At 41.7% G+C, this 27,568-nt stretch overlaps 2 protein-coding genes across 3 annotated transcripts; one reads left to right on the top strand and one right to left on the bottom strand.

Annotated features, from left to right (window-relative positions):
- Positions 1–8,963: 8,963 nt before the first annotated feature.
- On the bottom strand, positions 8,964–18,039 carry LOC108681346 (the record flags this gene model as incomplete). The annotated part of the gene is made up of 2 exons (XM_018170367.2): positions 17,901–18,039; positions 8,964–10,916 (listed from the first exon to the last, which is right to left on the bottom strand). A coding segment is annotated over exon 2 (1,953 nt), but the record flags the coding sequence as incomplete, so codon positions are not given.
- Positions 18,040–22,795: 4,756 nt separating this feature from the next.
- LOC108681350 (ribulose-phosphate 3-epimerase-like) lies at positions 22,796–27,100 on the top strand. Of its 2 annotated transcripts, none has more exons than XM_047881426.1 (5): positions 22,796–22,940; positions 23,611–23,766; positions 24,249–24,356; positions 24,619–24,840; positions 25,758–27,100. In XM_047881426.1, the coding sequence occupies exons 1-5, from the start codon at positions 22,815–22,817 to the stop codon at positions 25,857–25,859; spliced, it is 714 nt and encodes a 237-aa protein (XP_047737382.1). In that variant the 5' UTR covers positions 22,796–22,814; the 3' UTR covers positions 25,860–27,100. The 2 variants fall into 2 exon arrangements, with proteins under 2 accessions (XP_047737382.1, XP_018025858.1); XM_018170369.2 differs by having other exon boundaries at positions 22,796–23,148.
- The last annotated feature ends 468 nt before the right edge of the window (positions 27,101–27,568 follow it).

The following is a 27,568-nucleotide window of genomic DNA, read 5'->3' as shown; positions in this document are numbered from 1 at the left end:
GGAGTGTATGAAGTGTGTGGAGTGTATGAAGTGTGTGGAGTGTATGAAGTATGCGGAGTGTATGAAGTGTGTGGAGTGTATGAAGTGTATGGAGTGTATGAAGTATGCGGAGTGTATGAAGTGTGTGGAGTGTATGAAGTGTGCGGAGTGTATGAAGTATGCGGAGTGTATGAAGTGTATGGAGTGTATATGCAGAGAATGTAGTGGATGCAGGAAGTGTTCTGTCAGCGTAGCACGTACAGGCTTAATGCGATTTATACAACAGGATGATGAAGTGAAAAATAGTCTATTTTTAAAAAATAAAAATTTTTACAGCACATACGAGGCCAATATATAATTAGTTCTACAGCACACCCGAAGCCTATACCTAATTTTTTATGTACAGTGTATATATGTATACTAATGAATAGCTACTTGCTGGGTATATAAGAATATAAATGAATAGCTGCTTGTTATGCGAATAAGGCTATCATAAGAATAGCCCGCAACACAAAACGCAGGGCTGAGGCTGAGGTAAGGACACTCGCTGGACAAAACACAGGGCAGCCGCGGCAGACTTTCATCTCGTGTAGAAAGCGACGTTGGAATCTCCAAAGACTAGCAGCCTCCGACCGAGCTGTTTCTAGCTGACATCTGGCAGCTTAATTTGCATGAGGATATTGCCATTCACATCTGTTTATTGGAGCGGCCATTAATTGGACACACGTTTTAAGCGCATTCCCCATCGCTGCACTTCATGACACGTAACATCGCTGTACTTCATGACACGAAACATCGCTGCACTTCATGACACGGAACACCGCTGCACTTCATGACACGGAACACCGCTGCACTTCATGACACGGAACATCGCTGTACTTCATGACACGAAACATCGCTGCACTTCATGACACGGAACACTGCTGCACTTCATGACACGGAACACTGCTGCACTTCATGACACGGAACATCGCTGCACTTCATGACACGGAACATCGCTGCACTTCATGACACGGAACACTGCTGCACTTCATGACACGGAACACCGCTGCACTTCATGACACGGAACACTGCTGCACTTCATGACACGGAACACCGCTGCACTTCATGACACGGAACATCGCTGCACTTCATGACACGGAACACCGCTGCACTTCATGACACGGAACATCACTGCACTTCATGACACGGAACACCGCTGCACTTCATGACAAGGAACATTGCCGCAACATTTCAACATCGCATTATAAAGGAAAGCCAAAAGAAAAATCCTTCCAGCCGCGGGTTCGAAGCTTTTGCCGCGGCGCTGCTGGGGACACACGCAGCGGCTCTGCTCATGCGGGCAACTTGCCACGGGTGGGGGCGGGTTACAGGGTGCGTGATGACTGATACTGATGAGTGGTGGGGGTGGTGGGTTGTCTTAATTATGAGTGAGGTAACACATGATGTGTGGTGGGGCTGAGGGGGTGGGGATCGTGATAAGCGAGGTAATACATAATGGCAGGTGGGGTGCTTTGTGGGTTGTGGAACGAATACTGGTTAGTAGGGTGCATGCTGGGTGATGGGACGCATGCTGGTGGTGGGTTGGTGGTCTCACACCACGCTCTGCGTCATGGGTATTCGCATGCTGCGGGTCACTCAGCATATATTCCTACACTTACAGCGACGTGCACAAACAATCTCCTCACGTATCAGCACCGGCATGTAACCTAACAAGCCAAATCTTCTTATGCATGAATGCTCGCACATTTAGCTTTAAAATAATAACGCTGTGCTCATCGGATGTAACCGTGGCGCATGGCTAGAGCGCGCTGTGCCATTACAATACAATACATTCAGTCCTGCCAATGATTACAATACATCCAGTCAAACCTCCCCAGATTCGTCATGGCAATTGCATCGTCCCATTCGCTTTCTATCGCATCGCCTCAGAAAAATCATATAGTCATATCTTATGATATGAAAAATCATATCCTATCTTATAATCCCAGTCATACTGTCCAAGAAATGTAATAATCGCCGTATCGTTCTAGTCGTACCGCCCCGACAAGTTCGCGGTGGTCGTATCGTCGCAGTGGCATCGTTCCGGAACTATCGTACAGTTCGGATCGTCGCGTAGCTATCACCATGTCAGGTCATCCCCGTCATTTCGAAATAGAATCATCGCAGAACTATCGCCGACCGCCATCTTTGCCTACAGTTTTCTATCTGATATAGTCCTCGTTTTGGTTGTCTGGCGGCAGCTCTCGCGACTGCGACTAGATTTAATTTTACCCGCTTGTCTACGAGGCCATCAGAAGAAAGGCCATCATTTTTTAGCCTCATTGAAGCCATCCGAAGTAAAGTGGATGGCAATGTACGAAAGGTTTAATTAAACTTAGTTTACTGTTTGAGATATTAAGTCTGTAAGTTTTCTGGCCGAGTGATTGCAACTAAATAAACTTGTAAAAGCTTGAGATCATTGAGATCCTGCCGCGCATGCTGCAAGAAATGTAAGTCCTAGTATCGAATGAGTGCAACATTCCTTTTATGCACTCAGGAGCGATCTTAGCCCACTCTTTAATGTTTCCAGTAGCGCCAACAAAAAAAGAGAAATTCCAAAAAATTTTAAAAACTCGCATTTGTTTTGTCATTTGCCAACACATACTAGAATTAATTTAAATAATTATGAGGTCGCAGTGCTGATGATGAAAAAATTATGAAATAGATTACGTTTGCTGTGTTCAGAATATGGCGTGAAGCATGCGGCTGCGCGCAAGACTTTATGGCAAACACTAAAAGCATGAAGTAGATATAAGCTCAAGCGCCACGCGGATGTCCACATCGTGCTGGTGGATATGTTTGCATTTATCTGCTTTTATCAATGCTAAACCTCTTGGATACTTGGCTTCGGAGTACTATGACCAGGGCCGTTCTATCGAAACTTTTTCAGTACACATAACTTATAAAGTCTACGTGTCGGCCTAAGCACACGTAGCGACCCAAGTACACGTAGCAGCCAAAGTAACGTAGCGGCCAAAGCACACGTAGCGGCCTAAGCACACGTAGCGGTCTAAATAACGTAGCGGCCTAAGTACATGTAGCGACCTAAGTAACGTAGCGGCCCAAGTATATGTAACGTCATAAGTACGCGTTGCGGCCCAAGTCAACGTAGCGGTCTAATTCGCATATGCCGCTTTCTCGTCCATTATTGATATGTTAAGCGTGAAAAGCCGTTAGACGGAGTTATAAACTCGTAAATATTTACGATAGTGCTGTTCCAGCTAGCTAGGATCAGTGGCCCCGGATGAAAGTAACGGGCATGATTCACCCTCGTAGAGTGGCGATGGTGCTATTTTCTTCCTCTACAATCCCTTTAGGCTCAAGGCGGAGAAGCGACAACGGGTAATCGCATGAGCAAAAAAAATACCGGACACAAGGAGTTCATTTCCAGCCGCCCGAGTTCGGACATAACGCACCATTTTTTTCTAAAGTGAAATTAAATAATTGCATGAGCAGAGCAGGCCGTAACACGCAACAGCGCCTCCCATACTTTCACAAGGGATTATTACCGAAGAATTTCTTTGCTGTTTGGTATCAGGTAAAAAATTTGAGACGTTCGTATACCAATGACAATATATATTAGAGCACTTTCGACTGGCACGATACAGCTGCTCGGAGGTCTTGTATTTTTAAGACACACATTTAAAAGCTATATTGATAAATAGTTCTATTTTAAATAGCGTAAAACTGTGCATATGTAATTATGTAATGCTAACTTTCTGCCATTCATATCCACTCTGCTCTCGATTCTTAATTTTCGCCCACTCTAAGCTTCTTTCGAAACACGACACAAATCTTGCAAGTGCACGTTTTCTTAAACATAATTATAATTTTTGCTGCGAATTATTATGGTATAACTTTACTCAAACGTTGTATGGAGTGCATGTCTGGAGACATAGCGGCATGACCTGTTGGTTCACACACCCCAGAGCTGTAAGAACTCGACCGGTTGTGTGAGAGGGCGGTGGCCCTCTGCTATTATTTGCCCATTTAAGCCAGTACATTGTCATTATTATCGGTGACTCTGATTAAACATTCCATTATACTCTTACCAGTATATTTAGCACCAACGGAGGAATATTTAACTCGTAACAGTTACGGTGCCAATGCCATAATTGCTGTCTCATTTCATGTTATACTTATCCGTTATTTGAAAGACAGGACCATTAATTAACATCGGCAGCATTAAATTAAATCTCTGACAAATGTCAGAGCTTGCCCCCATCTCTGACAATGCTTGGGTAAGATATAGTTGATGGGTCAGAGTAAGCAGGGAACGGTACTAACAATTAAAGATCAATTTTCGGGGCATAATCAACGGCAACACGGCGGCCAGCGATAACGTGTACACGATAACAAATCAGCAGCCACACGGCGGACAGCGATAACGCGTACATGATAACCAATAAGCAGCCACACGGCGGCCAGCGATAACGCGTACATGATAACAAATCAGCTGCCACACGGCGGCCAGCGATAACGCGTACATGATAACAAATCAGCAGCCACACAGCGGCCAGCGATAACGCGTACATGATAACCAATCAGCAGCCACACGGCGGTCAGCGATAACGCGTACATGATAACCAATCAGCAGCCACACGGCGGCCAGCGATAACACGTTCATGATAACCAATAAGCAGCAACACTGCGGCCAGAGATAACACGTTCATGATAACAAAGCATAGAACTCACATCGGCTCTAGAATTTCTTCATCGCTAAATGAAAAGATTTACCTGACCCTGACCTCTCCATTGACTTGTCAACTCTCGTCGTGCGTGTGATCCAAACTTATACAATTCCGGGAGTTGTGCCTCGCTGCGGCTTGGTTTTCGCACAAGAAAGGCATTGTTGTAGGCCTTAGCCTGCGGCCTTCCCCATGTTCCCAGGTGTAACGATGTAGTTTTCGTTAACACCGAAATGAAGACGATCGCCTTGGCGGTTAGAAGATGCTTCACGCTTAAATTGCGATCCACTAAAAAGTCACATGGGAAGGGAAACTGTGAAGCAAGAACGGCCTGCTCAAGGCTTGCAGTTTCGCATGCCTCTCCGCTCAATCAATCGCGGAGGTAAGTCACTGTTTTTTTTTATTTCAACATAAATCCTGAGCGTAAAACCAATCCTCTCGATTCCTAATTTCCTGCTCAGAATTTGTACCTGGGTCCGGACTATCCATAATAGTTAAAGTTATCAGCCAATCTCCGTCAGCCAATCATTGACGGTTTTTCAAGCTACATCCACCAATCACACACGATAAATCGGCAGCTACGTGTACTTAGTCCGCTAAACGAGCACTTAAGTGAGTTCTGCTAGTATGGCCTATAGATGAACAAAACACTGAAAATTAAAAATCGAAGAAATTCGATTTGCAAATTTATGAACTTTATTTTGCAAATTATCAACATTTATATTAAATATTTTGCGTGGTGATCCAGATGTTCAATGAATTGAATAACAAGTTTAAGAAAAGACCGATACTTCGTCTTTAATAGAGATCATGCTTATAGTTCTCACGCTGGAAGCCAGCAATTCATTCGGTACAAGTTCTTGCGAGCAATCATGCTATCAGTAGCCAGAGAACTGCATTAGCTCTAAATTGGCGTAATTAAACCAAGATATTCGGATTAAAACTAAAACAATAGATGCCATAAATCTCAAGGATTCAGTAAAAACACATGGAATATTTTAATTCAAACACAATGCCGTTATTTTACGATGCAACTTGATCGAAAAAATTAAAATAATTGACTGAATTTGTAATAAATCTGAGATGCATGTCTCATCGAAGGCCGCGAGGCAGGAAGTTCGTTATAAAACCTATTGACATTTACGGAGCCATCGGGCCGGTCTTTCCTCTAGATCCTGGCAACAAACACTTAGATAAATAAGACTTTGACCAAATTGTGATGCACTTGTTTCCTAGCGTGGGTCATCCTGACCCAGCTTAGTCGGGCAAAAGTGTGTATTGATGCTACACCCATCCTCTGCTCGAACTGTGGACAAGAAAGTGTGCCGTTATTTGCACAATAGGACACATTTGTTTTTCTGTGTGTAAATATTCAAGCGCCACCGAAGCGTCAAGGCTGACAATCTGTAACGGAGTACCTCGCGGTCTGTTGCTGCTGAAATTTTTCTCGAGTTTACGGCTGGATATATATTTACGGTCCAGAATTTGGTTTATTTCAATAATTTTAATTTTTTATTTCGTGGCTTCTGAAGGTTTCTCCCAAAGTTCTGAAAAGTATCAAGTTAAATCGACTTGGAAAATTTCATCGCAAAAAATCTCGGCTAATAAGTAAAATCTCATCTACACTCTGTAAAGTGAATAGGTCAATTGTCGAAATAGGAATACATTTTCTGCAAGTAGCATCCTATTATTGTCGTGCCAAAGTTATTCAGTTTGACCCCCACACAAGGGCAAAAAGTTCATCGCTATATGGACAAGGTTTTACTTATTTCTTTGTATGCATATGTTGCTAAAACCACAAAAAATAGACTATAGTTCACAATGATTATCGAAAAATATGCATGTCTGTGAGTTTACCCAGACAACGAAATGCGGTACGTACGGACCTCGCCGATGTACACGGTCTGCACCCACGTCGTGCGTTTCCGTAGTACGTAACAAGCTTAAATCGAGGACGTAATAACGTGACTGTTTATATCAGGCATAGGTAAACAAAGTTCACGCCCACATTTGATATCAAGAGAAAATTAATGAGATAAGATTCTGAAGTTTTTATCATAACGCCTGAATGGAACTGCCTAAGGCTTGCTCCGCTATCGGTACATGATTTGAAGCAATTCTGTGAAACAAAATAATACGCATCTAGCAACGCAACGCTTTAATAAAGCAGGCATCAGCAAGGGGAATGAGATGCAGTTGATGAAGGGAAAGTTACATCATATCGTGAATGAATTTCAGCAACAGAGAGCTAAAGCACACATACACAGGTTGCCTTCTTAGCTCATACCGATAATTCAAACAATCGTTACGAGGCTTATATGCAATTGATTGCAATGGATCAGCCTTTAATAATCAAGATGTAATTCATATCAAACCCATTGTAGTGAATAACACGCACAATTTCAAGGTTAACGTTGCTGTGTTTCCAGACACTCGTGTGACCGAAAAACGACGCCCGTGCGCTACCCTTGACCCGTTCGTAATCACGCGACACAATGCCAACCAAAAACGCTGAACCGACAACTTGACACTTGTTGGTAACGTGCAGCATCGCGGCATGTCATGCAGTCGTGGCTCGGCTGGTCTGGGTACAAGAAAGCTTGCGTCACGGCAGACATTACTATACCACGGACATTATTATACCACGGACATTATTATACCACGGGCATTATAATACCTCGGGCATTTTTATACCACGGGCATTATTATTTGCACGGGCATTATTATACCATAATTTTACCGGTGATGAACGTGAAGACAGATCATTGGATGTCAACACAAGCACTTCACGCACGTTATTTGGAAGCGTCGGTCAACGATCACCCATCGCCGTCCATTGTCCAACAACACACTATTAAATTTTTATTATTAGGGTATTTTGATGCTAATGAGGGAAATCGGGATTAAAATATAGATGTTAAGAGTCAGTCAATGTTTAATGATTTATGGAAAATCATAATCGTTCATTCTGAAAGCCTTAGGAAAGAGCATTTATGTTTTTACATTGTCTTATTCAAAACGTAATTATTAAATGCAAATTTTTTTAAATTATAAGTCAATGATAGTCAACAAAATTAATAATCACATTATTGATTGCTCAAATTGAAAATAGTTCATATTATTATGATGCTCTGCAGCGACCACTTGGCATTCACATGATTCTCGTGGCATTAACAAACAACGTGGCAAGCTATAAACCACGTCAAAGATATACGTATAAATTCATGACCTGAGTATCTGACCTCGTCCCCGGCGACTTCATTTAGCTGCAGAACATATCAAGTCAGACGAGGTCAAGCATCACATAAAAGTCTGATATCTAAACTAGAAGCCCTGATTCTCACGAGGTGATGGGTGAGAATAAATATCTTCCTCTGTGCTTCTATATCTCTTATTATTGCTCCTCACCTGGGTAAAACATGTGCATTCAACCTGTGCACAATACCTATGCACTACCTGTACTCTACTCTACACTCTACTGGCGCGCTACTATCAGTGCAATTTGCTAGTGCACTACTACCTGAACACTCTGCTAGTGCACTACTACCTGAGCACTCTGCTAGTGCACTACTACCTGAGCACTTTACTAGTGCACTACCCGAGCACTCTACTAATGCACTACCTGAACACTCTACTAATACACTACCTGAACCCTCAACTAATGCACTACCTGAACACTCTACTAATGCACTACCTGAAACCTCCGCTAATGCACTACCTGAACCCTCTACTAATGCACTACCAGAGCACTCTACCTCTCAACTCTACCCGAGCTAACAAGATTTCACCCCCAAGCTCCACTGCAAACGACAGAACTGAGCGCAGTTACGCGTAGTAGTGCAACAATGCGGGCGCTGTTGCAGCGAATGGTTGGTAGTAACTGTTAGCTTTGGGATGTGTGTGCGGGCTGTTATAATTCATGTCAAACACATATAACTATTCAATAATATTGAATTGATTGATTTAATATCAAACAAAAAAAGTGAGGCGAAAAAATATAATCAATACTTGGAATTTAAATTCATACGATATAAAACTTGAGTAAAATGCATACAATTGAACCATTTTCCAAGCCTCGGATAAGTCGCCGTAATTCATAATTAAATTATTATCAAGCTGAACGAGATCAGTTTTGCATATATTTACATAAACACTTAACATCCCTACTCAAACATGAATTCTAAATTAAATATAATTGTAATACTGAGTCGTTAAATTAAAATTTAATACAATGTTTGCATGAACAATCCTCACCTTCTTCTCGTCGGTATTGGTACAGAAATTTGTCTCGAGTGCTGAGCCACATTTCTCCGATGCAGGCGCCGATGCGTCGCCACAATCGCGGGTGTGGAGTACCACAGAGAATTGGTTAGGTCCACATATGCGTGATGTAGGAGTAGAGGAAGGACCTTGTGTACACTTTTGGTCACCAGGTGATGTTCGTACGTCGGATTCGACTGCCGTCAACGCCGCGTGTTTGTGGAGCTCAAAAGTATCGATGACGTTTACATCTGTTCCGTTTTTATTGTTTGTGGTTGAGGTGCTGATATCGCAAGACTTGCTTGACGCTGACCACTTATTCTGGATATTTTCTACAGTCGGTTGATCTACGGCAGGCTTTGTTGTTTTAACGCTGCTATGAACTGATTTGTTCGAATTTCCAAAATGTGTTACTCTACAAGATTTTGGAACATCGTAATGATTGTGATCCAAATTATTATTGATTAGATGTTCAGATTTATTTGGAGTCGAGATTGTCACAAAATTTATTTCAGTTGCCTTACTCTTGTTATTATTGTCGTCATTTCTTGATGAGCTCTGTTCAACGCTCGGCCATACATCGGCATTACTTGTCTCTATTTTGAAATCCTTGCCCACTGAGTTAGCTCTCTTTGCTCGTCTATGAAAAGATCGCTTCAGTGATGTTCTAAAAATATTCCTGAAGGACGGTGCTGAAGTGACCCCGGGACGGTTTCCATGACGGCTACATTCCTTCGCCTGGCTTCTGGACGCCGAAGAGCATCGAGACCTCGGTAGGGCTGCCTCCACCGAGCCCAACGTTTGGTGGTCATCCCCAGACGTAGGGGGCACTTCTTCGGCTTCTATCTCCGTCTTCTGGCGTACAAGAGTGCGTTTAAAATGTTCTGTTCTGCGAAGTGACTTTCTTAGAGATCTTTTGAGTGATCTGCCACTTCTAAACGATCGTTGGAGGACCGAACTCAGAGTCTTCTTTTGTGCAATGTCGTCGACGTTGACGTAAGTTAGATCGTCACCTTCGTTTCTTTTTGTTTTCAGCCTGGAACCAGATAGAGATGTCCTAACTTCTTCATCGTTGAAGTGAACAATCCGGCGCAGCTTTTCGCTTCTGCCTAAACAAATTTTATCCCGAGCAGAAAATTTTTCACTGATCTTCGGCTGAGCAATTCTTTCACGTGAAATTTTAGAATTTTTATTTTGCCTGCCATCGCATGAACGGCTTCTCCGGGAATATTCTGCAGGTCCGTCGTACTCCTTCACGCTCGATTGCTCGACGTTGGTAACGGTTTTATTATCAGGCTTTTTGTTACGCATGTGAATTTTATTCGGGTTGTTTTCCATACATTTTCGATCTTCTTTCTTTTGCTGAGCGACTTTACCGTTAGGTGGAATTAACTGAGACGTTTTACACGCATTTATCGAATTTTTAACGGAAACTTCAGATCTTTGATTTATATCCGATATTTGAATACGAGTTATCAAACGACGTACAGCTTGCAGCTCACCAGCAGCCGGGAGCGCTTCTTGCTTTTCGCTGTTGGAATGTTGTTCTTTCACCGGTGCGCTCAATTTAAGATGAATATTTGACGGAATTTTGGCGGACTTTTTTTGCTCGGTCTTCCAGCGCCGGGAAAAGTTGGTTTGGGTGACAGGACTTGGGGGAATGTAAGGTATGACTTGCCCGGCTTCAAGCGAGGAGTATGCAGATGAAGAGGAGTATGAGGAACATGGGGAACTATCCAGTGAGCCAGAACACTTTAGGATCTTAGTCTGGGGAAATTCCCCCCCGCAGTAGTCTTGCCGGGCTGGGGAAGGTGAGGCTTTGAGGTCGTGGAGGTGCTGACGACCGTCAAGAGCGACGTGCTTGTCGTGGAGTCTTGTTGACGTTACTTCATCTGCCCCGGACTGTTCCAGTGGGCGCCCACTGCCACCCTGCGCGTACTTCAGCATCTGAGGGAGGATAATAGGGACTTGTATTAATGGGCCTATAATTTCAAAAAAAGTTGAGAGATCGTAAGTTCATCAACCAATCATTGAAAGCTTTTCAAGCAAAATCCACCAGTCATAGACAAGAAAATAGAGCGTAAATACTTGCGATCACTTAGCTAGTTTTGAAAGGATGGCCCCTGGCCAACTGTATGACACACGTCACATGCATGTTGTGACGAAACGAAAGACAAGCGCAGCGACATCTTTCGTGATGACAACAACATACGACATTGCCCCACAACGAACCACTACACTCTAAAAAATCAGTTCACGCAGAGCACGTTGCGCATGAAGTCAACATGCCAGACATTAGGTACACATGGCGCACACATAGCGCAGCCAACATGCGACCAATTAAGCCGACATATAGCGCACCAAACATGCAACACTTTAAGTCAACATAACACACCGAACATGCTCTGCATTGAGCCAACATAGTGCACCCAGCATGCATCACATGAAGTCAACACAACATACTCAACATGCCCAACATTCAGAAAACATAGAGCAGGCGCATATGCATCTCCCCAGAGCGTTGAGGTCTCCACAGCCATTGCAGCGTAAGACCACAGCGGCCGCTACTTTAAATTCAAAATAATAGTACAACTGCAAAATTTATTAAAATAATATTTCAATTGAAATTAAGTTTTAAATTTGCAAACTAAAGTGTCATCATTCTAGAGAAATTGACACGGTCAGGCTAGAAGTAACGACGGATATACGCTCCAAATAGCCTCTGCAATTTCGTTTAATAACTTAGATAAGTTTATTGACATTGTTTGCTCAATATAATAAAAGAAAATTAAACTTTAAACTTCGACTGAAGTTTGAGATCGATAGGCGAAAGTGATTCGTGTTTCTAGTCGCTTGTTGCAATACACGTGCAATAACATTATTGCACGTGTAGTTAATAGTTATTATAAGTAAGAGTAACGAGCACGCGTCAGTGGCCACACCCACAGTTTACACGTAGGGCCACGTAGCACTGCACTCCTAGAAATGTGTGAGACTATGTCCAAACAGCGATGTCTTTTTAGCGCATTTTCTCATTTATGGAAAAAAATGCACTATTGTGCTCGCCATGTCCGTCTGTCTGTCTGTCCGTCCGTCCGTGACCTCAAGTTTTCGTCGACGAGAAAATGCGCTCTCTGTCACTCACTGCAGTGAGTACATGAGTTATATTTTTTGCCATTGTGTGGGTCATTTTGACTCAGTTTGTATGTATCAGTTTGCTGCTCTCTGTTCTTACTGTGGGGAAGAAAATGAGACACTATTTAGACAATATGAGTCATTACTTTTTTGAGTGATGCTCACGTCTCGTGTCGGCGACCAAGAGAACGTGCAACATCTAAGGTTTCGTACGTGTTTTGGTTGTCAGAAACCTCGGCTAGCAATAATGCACAAAATTAAATATACGTTTATTCGGATTATTAACATTTGTCACTCTAGGAGGCAATTCAATGAGGGACATAATAACGGTAGAGCGAGCTTCACCAATAAAATGTACAATGTACGCTATACAATGTACGATACACTGTACAATGTACACTAGATGGAAAAGTATATAACAATAAATCTGCCCCAAGCTTCGTTTTTTAGTCCCCCACTAGTAAAAATGAATGGATTGTATTGTTTGAATAATGACACACTATATGTAACCAGCAGCACGATCATAGAGTGGACGAAACCCTGATACACCCTTTGCCGGGCCAACATGGGCCTGAATGACCCACGTCGCGCTAGGGCAAAAAGTGCGTCGCTATTTGAACATAGTTAGTTCTCAGAGTGCACTCAGAAAAAGAATGAGTCACATAGTCCAAATAGTGAGGCACTTTTTGCACTTATCACGGATTCATCCTTTTTCCGGGTCAAACTGCGTCAGAAAGGCACACGAGCGCAAAAGAAAGCATGTCTGTTTGCACAATGACCCTTATATTTGTGTGAGTGCGCTGTGCCGCACGTGTGACACCAGTTCGTCACTGACAGGAAGCCATCACAGGTCGTGACGTACAGGTCATTACAGGTCACCGCAAGGCAGTCCAGAAGAGTCTATGTGTTTAGGTTGAGGCGTGTTCAGGATATTGTGAGCTACCGCAGGGATCAGGAAGTTAGTGGGGCTGTGGTGTGCCAGGCTACAGTACCCACCCAGCCTTTCACCGTCTCTGCAGGATGCGATGGAGAAAGCCGGAGGCCTACCTGAAGCTAGTGTGCTTAATTTTTTTAGGCACTTGGTGCCTACAGTTAATTATATGTGGCAATGTTCATTATGATATTCACATCTTTCGTGAGAAAAATAAAGTATGTGATTTTTCTTTCATGTGCACAATGTTCATTAGTCTCAGTGCAAGATAGTCCTGTATTTCTTATCTATCGAGTATCATTCTTGTAAGCTAAAACCAATCAGGGATATTGTTAAGATACAGAAAAGTTGTAATTTTAAACGACGCGATCATCTACAAAAATTGCAATAATAATACATATACCAGTCAGTCGTGTGTCAGGCTCGCGTATCAATGACTGCGGGTTGATCTCTCGTATTTGAGTGTCAGTTCAAATGTCAGCGAGAGGGACCAGGCCTGTATTCAAGTGTCATGTTTTGTGTCAGCAGCGATGCCGGCCATTCGAGTGTCAGTTTATATATCAGCAGTGGACAAGAGGAGGCATTGGTCTAGGCACGACCTCCGCATTAAGCAGCAGCAAGTCTTAAAAATAATAAAAGATCGTCAGAGGTTTTCTCGCCATGGTCAATTTCAGGGAAAGCGACGCGGCGATCAGCAATGGACACGACGATGTTCTTCTCCAGCTCCCGCCACGTTGTCAGTGCTGACTGTCTTAATGTCTGATATAAATTTTAATAAGACGTGCGTGTGGTGCAACAAACACGAAGATGTCAGAAAATTAAATAGAGAGAAACTATAGAGATTTGCAAACGCACAATATATCAACAACCATTCTGCGCTCAATTTTCGATTACATTTCATCAGAATACGCCTCATTCAGATACATATTGGACATTCTCGCTAGCAAATTTTGAAGTTAGACCCAGCCTGGTGGATTTCAATATTTGAGCAACTATTGGCAACTTGACTGATCCAATCATCACTGATGGTGTGATTGGCACCTTCCTCGGACGCGGCGCTATAGCCTGATGATCGTGCCCATCAAACGTGGCGCTGATGGGCAGAGAAAGCCCGCCTTTGTTCAGCTGAATGAAACTTTGATCAAAGGCATGTGTCTAAGAACGAATCGCTTAGCCGCCTAATGAGCAAGCGGGGAGTCAGTCTTTGCTCCAGAACTTGACATTATCTGCATTATAGTTTAACATGTTTTAGAATAAAAGTAGCATAGTTTATTTCAGGCATTTATATTCGTTATTGCAAAATTGTGACCTCATTTGGTGATTTTATTATCTGAATGCGATTTGTTCGGTTGCACACAGGAGTCGGAGGTGCAGTAGTAAACTAATGTAAAGTAGCCATAAAACAACTCGAGACCTTGGGACAGTCGACAGACCTAGCCAGAACAAATCGAAACCTCAGAGAAGTCAGCAGAAGAAGCCATAAATTCAACGCCCGCCGGCGCTGTAGCACCGTTACCACCTGCAGCAGAAAATGGCTACGACTCTATATATATCCTTCGGTTTAGCAAACGCCAACCATCACCTCATTACCGCTGCTCTCAAACTCCGACGCCTCGGCCAAAAATTTCCATTATGGCATCAGTCAGTGTGACAGCTCGGACCGCTTGTTTCCCTAGCACGCATTCCACGCGGTCAGGACTGACATTTTTGTCCCCGCGAAGCTTCATTAAAAGCGCCGACCAAGCCAGCCTCGGGTCCAGGTAGCGGGGTGTCGCGGGAGCCCTGCATGCTATCACGCGAAGGACCACACTGGACCTCACAATAGGTCCCCATCACGGGATGGACCACACGGGACCATACAATACATCCCCATAACGGAAGGGACCACATGGGACACGCCCAACATTGACATCACGAGTGGGTCCACACGTAGCCTCGACCTACATTCGCATCATGGAAGGGACCACACGAAATCTTTGCCCTATATATACATCCACATCACTGATGGGACCACACAGAGCCTCGTCCTGCATCCACATCAGAGGAAGGACCACACAGGGTCGGTCAGGGTGCTGCGGTTCACTGATCGATCACACCGCGGCACGGAGATCATATTCTCCGTGACGGCAGTTAATGAACGAAAACACATAAAAATCTATAAATATTTGACCTAATCTGCATTGCAAGTTTGCACTGTAATAAGCAGGGTCAGAAATGATCCTTCCAATGAAATCCAATTGATCAATGATCCAATCACTTATTGTGCAGAAGCACAAAGCTCATAAACTTGTACCTGTCGTTGTTCATTTCATGTATCGAGAGACTACAGTAGATATTGTTGTGTTGAAACACTGATAACTCATTAAAGCGGGAACACGACAAGCAAAATTAGAGTTCGCTCCCACATCGCAGCACTAACAACTGTGGTGCAAGATTTAATGAAGCGCTTCCTGTTGCCGCATGACCATGCGGGTCAATGCCCCAATAACGGAGACAACATAACTGTCCGTAGTAGCCATGCACGAGCTTGCGTCACAATATAATTCTCAAATTGAAACGGAAACAAAGCATTCGGTAACCATATTAATTCAATCTTTTTGACGTCTATGACAGAATATCCAGGCTAAATCTGACCTTGTAGCTATAAGCTTCACATGCAGTGGCGCTGGTATGAAGCAAGAACAATTTATTTTCACCGACTTAATTCGCTTTATTTTGCGAAGGAAACTTGGCTGTTCATAGCATAGCTGGTGCTGGTGCTGAATATGATGCCTTGATGGCTAGCAAATGGAGCCCAGCTGTTCATGTCACTGCTTGCGTGTTTGAACGCTCGTGTCACTGCTTGCGCGTTTGAGCGTTCGTGTCACTGCTTGCGTGTTTGAACGTTCGTGTCACTGCTTGCGCGTTTGAACGTTCGTGTCACTGTCACTGCTTGCGTGTTTGAGCGTTCGTGTCACTGCTTGCGTGTTTGAACGCTCGTGTCACTGCTTGCGTGTTTGAACGTTCGTGTCACTGTTTGCGTGTTTGAACGCTCGTGTCACTGCTTGCGTGTTTGAGCGTTCGTGTCACTGCTTGCGTGTTTGAACGTTCGTGCCACTGCTTGCATATTCAAACGTTCGTGTCATTGTTCGCATATTCGAACGTTCGTTTCACTGCTCTTAACTTTGAACGCTCGTGTCACAGCTTGCGTGTTGCGCTCCAGGTTCCCTTTAGATTCGCGGATAACTTTTGACCTACACTCAACGAATTTCCTTCGATAGCGTCGTGGACATCCGTTGTTTGCATTTCCTGCTTTGGTCAACAAAAGCAAAAGTTGAACAAAGACGGATTCGCTGCAGCGCAACACGCACCAAACAATACGTACACATACGCACACATGCAATCGCAACGCACATACAAGCACGACGCATATACAAGTAGAGCATACATACATGCGTGACACACATGCACGTACGGCATACATACACGCGTGACACACATGCACGTACGGCATACACACTCCTACAGCATGCATACTCGCTCGGCATACTTACACAAGTTTGTTAAACGTTTGACGTTACGTCTGTAACGCGTTTGACGTCACGTCTGTAACGCTGTCTCTTATACACATCTAGATGTGTATAAGAGACAGTCTGTAACGCGTTTGACGTTACGTCTGTAACGCGTTTGACGTCACGTCTGTAACGCGTATGACATGGCTTTTGGCTCATCCTAAGCCTCAAAAGCAATACATGTCAACAATAGTATCGAACACGTCGTGGCCTTACATCACTGAACACGTCACAATTTTTCAACCCTATTCATATCGTTGATTCGCCTGAATCTCTAGTTAACCATGAAATTAATAGCAAAATTTAAATTTTGTAAATTTATCATGTCTTTATAGAAACGTCGACACAATTTATGGCAATTTTTGTCACGGCTTGCAATCAATACAAAGTAGCACACAATTCCTGCCGCAGGCATCGTGCGTTTGATGCTCGAGAGGAAGACACTCGGCTTGCGTCTGGAAAACAAAGCTGCTAAGGAGAATTTATTGGCAATATTGTCCCGCTTTCGTCACGCAAAAGTACCCTGTGTTTCGGAGGTAAGCTTGCGCATAAATTCGCTCTGTAGTAAGGCAGGTTAGTGGTAAAACCTGCCCAAAGCTGCCAGCTTTCCCTATTGTTGTGGGTATGCTCGTTAGACCTGTAGCCGGTAAACATCAAAAGCTTTCTTTTAAACGATCGGAATCGGTAAGGGGGGCGGAGGTTTGTTGCGGCGCTGCCACTAGATAAAGTGTGAAAAAAAGGCAAATGGCGTCGCAAAGAGGATTAAGAAATGGAAAGGACAGTGAAAAAACAGAAAACGACAGATAGAGGATTCAGAAATTGTAAGGAAAGTGCAAGACAAAAATGGGTGCATAGCGCATAATTAGGTTGATTATAGCATGCTGCGTGACATCGCATTCGGTTTATGGTCCCATAAACTTGGTAAATGGGAACTCAGAGAAATGCATGAGTAATGTTGTCCAAATGGTGACACGCTTAGTGCACGGAGCGCTGATACGTCTTTTTGCCGGGCGAAACAGAATCATGATAACCCACACTGGAGCATACATACAGCGATATTAAAAAAAATCTCTTACATTTCTCTGAACGCAGGAATTCGTAAGCGAATGAAATGCTCCTCTGGATCATCACAGGATGAGCGATGCTGTGAAGGGAACAATGGGGGGGTTGAGGTGGCTTTACACAATCACATAACGACGTTGTTTGTTCAAATAATAAGTTGCAAACAACCGTTCTCATAAATTATGCCGTAAATAGTAATTTTATTCAAGCCATGTTTGCAGTAACATGCTTTGTGAAGGAGCAGCAACTCACCTCAGCGGCAGAAGACTGCAGGTAGCAGGAATAACATTTTTCTGTCTTCCATAAATCTAATAAGAAGAGAACGAGGAATTCTCAATACAAATTTGTTTTAAAGTTTAACATATATTTTTAACAAATTGAAAAATTGTCGTCGAACCGAAATGAAAATTTAAAAAATTTAATTCAACTTTTATTTGTTACGGACTGTTGTGGCGTGTTGTGGTCACACGCTCACGCGGTCACGCCTGCGTAAATGGGCCAAAAAATTGATTCTGATAAGTCATTACCGGAATTATTTCGATCCGGGATCATAAGCGTCTATAATAAGCGGTCCTTTGTTTTAAAAATGTTCGCGAATTAAATAAACTGTTTTCCAACTTCACTCCCGTGAAACGGGCGATTTGCTATTGAATCAGAGCTAAACGGAACAAATCTAACCACAAAAATTACGTTTACTAAGCGTGAGAACTGCATTTCACAACCTTGCTCCGCATATCAGTTCTTTAACAGCTTCAGACGAATGACGGACAAGCATTTGAAATCCATTGCAAATGATATAAACTTGCTTTATTTCACCGTTAGTATTTCTACCCGTCGGGCATCCCGTCATTCCCGCGTCACTTGGCTCATCGAGAGGAGCGTCGTGCATGCTACCACCTTGACACTTCTAGTGCGACTGAGTAACTTCTACGCCGGTGACCTGCGTTTTGCCGTTGCATTTCGTTTAAAAACCCAAACCCGCTTCTGCTCGGGACAGTTAACGCATGGGCTGCGTTCATTCACATGCAGCAATCATGTGTTATTTATGAATATGATCTATTTAATATAATGCGAATTCAATAGGAAATTAAGTTCAGATGGCGTTATTGAGTTTCACTTTTAAAGCGGGTACTAACATTCTAAGTTCTCATCAAAATTTCCAATTTCAGAGTGTGCATCAGTGAGGCATGAGCTCGGTGAGAGGCCTTGAGCAGGACAACGCTCGAAACAAGGCACACTGCCTGGTTAGTCGTTATCTCCCTTCGATCTCGTATCCACAACAACCACATTTCTGTCGCCGTGGCGGTTTAAAGAAAAGAGCGGTTTTCAGCCGGCCATCACTTTACGTTTGCCTCTCCGTGTGCTCTCAGTCATCGAGAGCTCCTCGACCGACAGCTGAAGGTTTTAAAACGATTGTCGACTCATTCATCGATGCCAGGCACTTTATAGAACAACAATACTCTTTGAAAGTTAACTTTTGCACTAATCGAAGAAACTTTCACAACCTATGCTGTTTAGTTCGTTTTATCTGCCACAAAGAGTTTGGATTAAGAATGCGTGGCATCACTGGAGAATAACTGCCAGCGCACATCTAACAAACTGAACAAAAGTTATACAATTTTATTAAACCCTTGAATCTCGGATGCATTTACCGTCTGTAATGATATTCGTACCTAGTGGTTTGGGACCGACATGTCGCGTCTGTTGCGAAAGGGTTACGAGCATGCAGGTGTCAAAATTTTCTGTACGACGGCAGTTGTATATAATTTGCATATATTATCTTAATTTCCACTATTTGAAAATAAATAGCTGGATTAACATGGAAATGTTCTGACAATAATGTTGTGTACGACAGGACTTAAAGCAAACAGACTTAGTGATTTAAGTATTGTGGAAACGAGCTCGAAAGTCCCATTTGCACCGTCTAATACTCTAATCTAATCGAACATGGAAATTTTTATGGTGACTTTTATGTTCACGGAAGAAAGAACAATTGTGTTTCCTACAGTTTAATAAGTGCAAACGTGAATGATGTAAACTGGAGATACCCTCATCAAATCCCCGAATAGTTTCTGTTTAAAAATTAAAGGAGCTGGAAAAAGTATACAAAAATTTACATTTCAATCATTGCAATCAATTCTGTTAGTCGTTGAACTATCGTTTTGCAATTCCACTCATAGTGGCACCATAATGGTGGAACAATGAGTACATTGTGCCGATACCAGCACCGTGAACTTAGCAAGATCTGACGAAAATAGGAAGGAACAATAGAAGCACATATGGATGCAACTACTAGACATAATATGGATGCAACTACATATGGATGCAACTACTAGACAAGCACATATGGATACTATGAACTACTAGACATAATACTGAAAATTAAATGCGTAAGTTGTATAATAAACGCCAATTTAATTATGTATTTTTACAATGATTGTTTCAATGTTTTTTGCGTTCGAAGCCCGGAACGGTATATATATCATGAGCATTTGGAGGGCGTATCCAAAATAATATTGGATATTATCTGGACAGGGAACTTTATTTTTGGTGGTGTAATCTCAAGGCATCTTAAAAACGGAACCCCGTTGAGACCCAACTAAACCACGAGTGTGTAACCCTGTGTATCCCAAGTAACCCTGGCGTTACTCGGGATAGATAACCCCAGAGATTTAAAAATCCATTTATCCCTAAACCCGGCATCCTCATTTTGGTTAGCCTCAATCCTGTTATTCCAATTCCTGGTATGCCTTATCATGCTATCCCCAGTCTAGTTATCGCCAATCCAGTTATCCACAGTGACATTAATAATTTTAAAACTCAAGTAGCGCTGGTTGAAGATAATGATTAAAGATGATTAGACTCAGTGTTTAATTATTCATGGATTTTAATTTTTGAAAAACAGAACTCCCATTGCAAGGAAAATGGCATTTAAATATTATAATCCAATTTCCCTCTCTCCCATTTTCCTATGTCCCACCATTCCCGGCTAATAGAATTTTATTCATAGGTAATATTACTAATTTGTTATGATTTATGCTTTCTGATAACAATCAAATTTTACAAGTGGGCCATCGTAGAAAAAGTTTTCCTCTCTCTAATATTTATTATTCTGAGAGCGTTTCCAAATTGCTGCTTGTCCGCAGTTAAGGAAAGTAAAATTTCGATTTTTGCATTCAAAGTCCGGCGTAATCTTGATTTTGGTGTTGTTTTGGTTCCCATTCCGAATCACATAGATGTCGGATTAGTCGTACTCGTAGGCTGCGGTGCGGTAGGCACGTAGCTCACCTCCTGTGACGGCGTGAGTCTGACTGTGACAGTGTGACTCTGTGTCCAGACTTCCAGTGAGGATCCAGCCTCCGAACAGACTGGTTTGATGAGTTGATCAGTTGAGGCCTGGACCCCTGGCAAAGCAGACAGTTGAGACTGGACTCTGTGGATCGGGATTGCAGCTACATGGCGAGAATTTACTGAGTATTATCTTTGTTGTTACTTGTACTGTTTCAGTCTTTCCGGCAAATTGCGGCAATTGAAGTTGAACAGCTGTTTAGACTCCTTCTTGATATAAATTAATTTGATTACTCACTGTTGTAGAATTATTAAATCTACCAGTAATAGAAATACTTTCTTACAGATTAGCAAAACAATGGGAACTGGGAAGCCACTATTCAGGATCACGAACTTTAACTTGTTAGGGGACTAGGGCTATATCTGTAAATTGTCAGATCATCAGATGATGTTCAGATCAGATGTTCAAAAGTGACATGACAGAAAGATAATAACCTGTAAAAAGACCTGTTTTGCTGTTCATAATCTTTTACCAAGTTTCAGAGCTGTTTCAGACTTTCAGTTTAACTGTGTACCAAATTACCTAATTCAAGTTTTACATATTATATAGCTAACAAAATATAGAAATAGGCTAAACATAAAATTATATTTAGGCTCTTCACTCTTGGATTAGTTGTATAATTATATTATATGTTTTATGAGTTAGTATGCTATTTAAAAATAAAAAATATAATCACATTGCATACAAATATTTCTAAGATTTTTTGAAGCCTTAAAGTCACAGGGATTATGGGATAAAACTAGAATTATGTAATGTCTGGTTCAATATGCAATTATTATGCATATAGTAATAGGGTAAACGCGGTATATTCCGACATCGTGGGTAATTGACTAATTCCTTCACCTCTTTAGTTTTTCCTTTATATTAAGCTTTGTTTTAGTTCTATGCCTTTGTTGATGGTTGAAATGGTGACGTCATACATTTGCGTGTCAAACTACTGCCAAAATACTAGGTCTTGGACTCTTGGCCGTCTAGCGGGAAAATATTGAGATCCAAAGAGAGACGATGCACGCTACGTCACTACCCAGTGAGATCATCGAAAAATGTGTCAAATTTGACAGTTGACCTTGCTCTACCAAATAGTGAATAACTGTTTGTATAGGAAGAATATTATGGTTTGAGACTTTTAAATACGTCTGTGAATATATTAGGAATCCTTTAAGTATACTTGTATTCACTGATTTCAAGTGGTAAATAAATTAATAGATGATTAAGTTGAGAAATGGATTTAGACACATGAAAACTAATTCTGTCACAACTTGAATTGGACACACACAGATCATTCCAAGCTGTGTACAAAAATTAAAATTTGCTTAATTAAAAGCTTAATAGTTGTTAATTAAAAGCATAATTAAGTAGTGTTCAATATTCATTAGTGTTCTAATTCAAAGCCGTGTTGTATTCCAATACAGCTCACACAGCGAACGGAATTCGAACACGTGGATGACGGCATTACGTATCAGTAGAATTTGAAGCGCGGACGGAATACGCCTCACCACATGCCGAATATTGCCACACACAGTGATGGAATATAGGGATTTGGTAGGTTTCCATTCTAAAGGCTTTTAAATAAATATAGCAACATTTTGTGACGTTTTGTTGTTGCTGACACGTAGTGCGGTGTTTTGAGAGTCACATAAAGCAAACAGAACTTGAGTAACACATACGGTTATTTTTTTATAGTTTTTCATTTCTCGATGCGTCCTTAATGTGATGGAATATACTGTGTTTACCCTATAAAAAAATATTTGAATGTTTTGACTTTTGTCAATTTTCAATCAAAGGTTTTTTTTTTTAGTGAACTGTTAACAGAACAGATGCAGGCCTATGGTGGCCTGTTAATGGCAACAGGCCTATCCTATGCAGGCCTCTTCTTCAGTGCCCAAGATACTACTAGATGTTTCTATTTCAGTTTCACACAACAAAACAGAAGTAAAGAGAAGTTAAGTTGTTATATTGTTATGTTTATCACTGTACTGTAGCTTGCTAAGTTGCTAAAGATTTATTTCATTAATCTCAAATTAAAATTACTTCTCCAAAAGCCCGTCCCTGGAAATTTCCAAGATGTCATGTTCAGGAAAACCATCATGCAAAATTGGACCATCAATATTAAATGCAGACTTATCTGATTTGCACAGTGCCTGTGTAAAGGTGAGTGAACTTTTTGGAAAAATACCTCATATCCTTACTGCTCAAGGAGGGCATGAATGCCTAAATTGCTTAGTGGTTTGCTAATGAATTGTTGAAGGATTCCTGTTAGGTATTAATTAATAATGGCACAGTAGAGCTTTATGACCTCCAGCAGAGTTCTGCCCATAGTGCTCAGGCACTGCTTCATTTGACTTATTTTACATTTCATGTAATTGATGCATGATCCTGTAAAACTTATTTTTTATTTTGCTTTTATATATTTCTCTAGGTAGATGATGAACAACATATTACTATTGTATGTTGAATAATTTGACTAATGATTGACTGAAGATATTAATGATATTTTAAACATTGCTGATTGTTTTGCTTGAAAAACCAGCTGATTTTGTTATAAATGCCAGTATGCCAGACTTCAAAGCATTTATATATGTGCTAGTTCTCAATGTGTTTGTTGTTGTGCAGATGATGGACAGTGGAGCAGACTACCTCCACCTTGATGTGATGGACGGACATTTTGTACCAAACTTGACATTCGGCCACCCTGTTGTCAAGTGCCTCAAGCCAAAGCTGCCAGATGTTTTCTTTGACATGCACATGATGGTTGCCAACCCTGAGAAGGTCAACTGCCAGTTAATACTTGTATAGCTTAAAAGCTTTTGATTTTTCATTCCATACTGGAGCAGCTTCTCACATCATGTCCTGAATTTTCTAGAACAAATAATACAGCAACCAAGACTTGACTGCATCTAGTTCTATCAATTAACAAACTCCCATTAAGATATTATTGCTGTTCAATTAGGCATTATCCTTTTTACAAATTAATTTTCTGCAAAATTAATTTGGATGAATGGTATATTGTATGTGCTGAATAGGTGTTAGTTTCATTCAGGTTATATTGCAGTTCTAGAAATTTTTTAGACAGTGTTATCAAAGCCTTTCATGTGTGATGATTTCTGCATATTTTAACAATTTTATCCTACTCTTTTTACATTTTCTTCACATGATGATGCAGGAGAGAGCAGAATGGCTCAGCATAAGTCATTTTACCTCATTCATATCTGAGAATGTTGGATGTTAATTTCATAATCCCGACTTCACAGTGGGTTTCTGAGATGGCAGATGCTGGGGCCTCACAATACACCTTCCATTTAGAAGCGAGTGAAGATGTTCCCAAACTCATCAGGCAGATTAAGGAAGCTGGTATGAAGGTAATCTGGCTCTCCCTATAACAAAGAAATTATATTAGTGCTATATACTTCAAAGGATGATGTGGTGAACAATTTCTCAGTTCAGTGTAGATTTGTTTGTCTAAAGGCAGATGCAGTTAATTTTGGTAGCACAGAACTTGAAAGTAAAAAAATTATTTTATGTCTAAGTGTCTAGTTAAACAAGTTTCAGTTTCTTAGCATGTTTGTGTTAAAGTTTTTAATTTCTTCCTCTGAATTTAATGTCACCGAATATTGTGTTCAGGTAGGTATTGGTCTGAAGCCCGGCACTGCCGTGGAGGCTGTACTTCCCTACGTGGAGGCGGCTGACATGATCCTCATTATGACGGTGGAGCCAGGTTTTGGCGGCCAGAAGTTCATGGCAGACATGATGCCCAAAGTGCAGGTGCTGCGATCAAGGTTCCCAGAGTTAGACATCGAGGTGGATGGCGGGGTAGGCCCTGACACCATACAGCTCTGCGCCGAGGTGAGCAGAGGGCAGCTGCTGGGTAAAAGTTGGTTCTGGCATTAATACTGTCTCAAATATTCATGGAATAATCAAGAAGCAGTAGATGGAATTTACTTGGTATTATAGGCATTTGACTTGCAATGACTGTTCTTGTTTGACCTGTTATTATCTTTTAAATTGTTCTAAATTTATTTCCAGCTAAATAAATTCTTAAATAGACAGTGCAATGCAGCAGGTAGACTTGCTAAACTGTCAGTGAAAATTCATACTATGTAACCTTTTAACACTTTTTCTCACATTTTTTACTTTTCGATATTATGCTTTGTGCATTAAAAAATAGAATGAGTTCACTAGCGGCCACATACATCAACTGATCCTAATGATGAACACGTCACGCACTTACTGGATCAGTTCACCCTCTCAGCTGGTGGTTGAGGTTATGAGGAATATGCATTTTAATTTTCACATGTATTGGTGTTACACCTTCTGTTTTTTAGCGCATTTTCTCATTTATGGAAAAAATGCACTATTGTGCTCGTCATGTCTGTCTGTCTGTCTGTTCGTCCGTCCGTCTGTCCGTGACCTCAAGTTTTCGTCTACGAGAAAATGCGCTCTCTGTCACTCACTGCAGTGAGTACTGCGTTATATTTTTTACATATATTGAAAGGGAATGAATAAACGGACATCTTGCAAAATGTTTAGTTGTTTTCAGTGCGGACACTGGACGACGTTGGAGTTATCTTGCAGGCAACTCAGGAGAATTAATAGGTCATATTGTCCAAATCGTGACACACTTGAATACCCATAACACAAGCATAGAGCAGATGTAGCCATGATGCGCCCTTTGGTTGGGGCAAAATTGGTCAAAATGACCCACACATGGGCAAAAAGTGCTTTGCTATTTATACCAAGTCTCACTCATTTCTCTGATGCAGGCCGGGGCGAACATGATCGTGTCGGGCAGCGCCGTGGTCAAGGCAGCAGACCCCAAGGCAGTCATCACCAACATGAGGCACGTCGTCGACAGCGCTCTGTAAGATACCGTGCGCCCCTCGTAGGTAACGACGCCCTCCAAGGAGCCCTTTGTAGTTTACGACGCCTTTGAAGACGTCGATTTACTTGCCAGCGCCTTCAGAGTATTCGTCGATATTCACGCCTTCACGTCGACGAATTCACGTCGATATTCACGCCTTCAGAACGTGTGGCGTGGATATTGCTGCGGCTGGATAGCCTCGTGCGATAAGCGTGTGGCTCAGGCAATATTGAGATCAGCTCTTATTAGTAGTTTTCATCTAAGAATTTTTGAGCATTCCAGTAATATAGAATTGACAGTATTGGTACAAACTAGCCCTGGCAATGTGTTATTCTTGCCGTAAGTTCTGCCTATTTATTTAATCCTATTGTTATTTATTATTTACAAGTTCCTTCTCACATCAAACGTGTTAAATCGGCCTGTCATATAGCCGTGTGCTTGATTTCAATATTCTGTGTTATTAATTGCTAATAAAATTTTTGTAAAACGCTAGCAGCATGAAAAAAGCAAGCCATAACAATGTTGCTATCAAGTATTCTTGGTCAAGTTCCTCATGGGAGTTGAGGCAAACTTCAAGTTCATATGAATTTAATTAGGACAAAGAATTGTTTTCTCTGCCCGGCTTGGTGTATATTACGTACTCGAGAAAGACGAGACATAGGTAGATAACACGTGAGGCATTCTTACTCAGAGCCTCGCATTCTTACTGTTCATCTCCACCACTCTTAAGTTGCATAAATATTCCTTTATCTCATTTCATATTCACAATTATTCATATTCCATCGGATGCGTCTTCTACACTAGCATCGCTATCACATCTTTGTCTCCTTTATTACACAAGTATTCCAGGCTAGTCTCATTTCAATGTATGGATTAATTTTCAGACCAAATCATTGCTCTCCCATTGGATGACTTGATCAATTCCAATGTAATCGCAGTAAGGTATAATTATATTGCAAGGGAAGTAAGGTGATAGTTGTGTTGACTACTCACGTGCTCACGGCAGTATAGTTCATAGAAATGAAGCTCCCAGTTCAGTGCTACGCCTTGTGAACTTCTATGAAGGATTGAGGTCGTGTAAACAAGGCTTTTTATTAATCGTAACCTATTGCACAGATCTAGCTCGATTTGTAGTGATATAACGAATTATTATAGAACTTGATTTATGTTCTTTGATAGGCTTGTTGTGTCGGGATTTTATTTATAAACTGATGAAGCGTAATTATTTTCTGTAATAAAATGGTATGACAAATTGTTTCCTAATCCGCTGATGGACGTCGGCAATATTGTTCAGTAGCCTCCATATCTCAAACACCTCATCGGCGGCTATCCCCTTCCGATTTTATCCTGGTGTAGTAGTTAGTCAAGGGTTTATTTATTATGAACCATTAAGCGTTCGGATATCTTTCCGCAATGTTAATCTGTATGTACGTCTGGTGGGAGGCTATCTCGCGATGTAAATAACTTCAAGAAGTTCGATCATTCAACCGACGGATACGCTGACCATCGTCAATGCTTTTCGTGGTCCAAGGTCAGGTAGTTGAAATTACCCTCAGTTGAGTAGAATACGATTTTAGAATTGAAATTGAATACTCTGAACGACAGATTACAATGAACTTAGGTGTTGCTATCGTCCATGCAAGCATTTGGTCTGTCAGCTGTCAACCCGCATCTTCATCCTCCCGGCAACATCCACGTGTGCGTCAGGGGTGT

The sequence above is a fragment of the Hyalella azteca genome, unplaced genomic scaffold (genome assembly GCF_000764305.2).
Source record: "Hyalella azteca isolate HAZT.00-mixed unplaced genomic scaffold, Hazt_2.0.2 contig7943, whole genome shotgun sequence".
NCBI classification, from domain to species: Eukaryota; Metazoa; Arthropoda; class Malacostraca; order Amphipoda; family Hyalellidae; genus Hyalella; species Hyalella azteca.
This window is presented reverse-complemented; position numbering and strand designations above follow the sequence as displayed.

Bases quoted from the DNA above. Each gene is read 5' to 3' on its own strand.
- LOC108681350 (XM_047881426.1), top strand. From the start codon at position 22,815: ATGCAGGCCTATGGTGGCCTGTTAATGGCAACAGGCCTATCCTATGCA. The intron at 22,941-23,610 runs TTAAGTTGTTAT...GTTGTTGTGCAG, and splicing joins AAAACAGAAGTAAAGAGAAG to ATGATGGACAGTGGAGCAGA. The intron at 23,767-24,248 runs GTCAACTGCCAG...CCGACTTCACAG, and splicing joins TGGTTGCCAACCCTGAGAAG to TGGGTTTCTGAGATGGCAGA.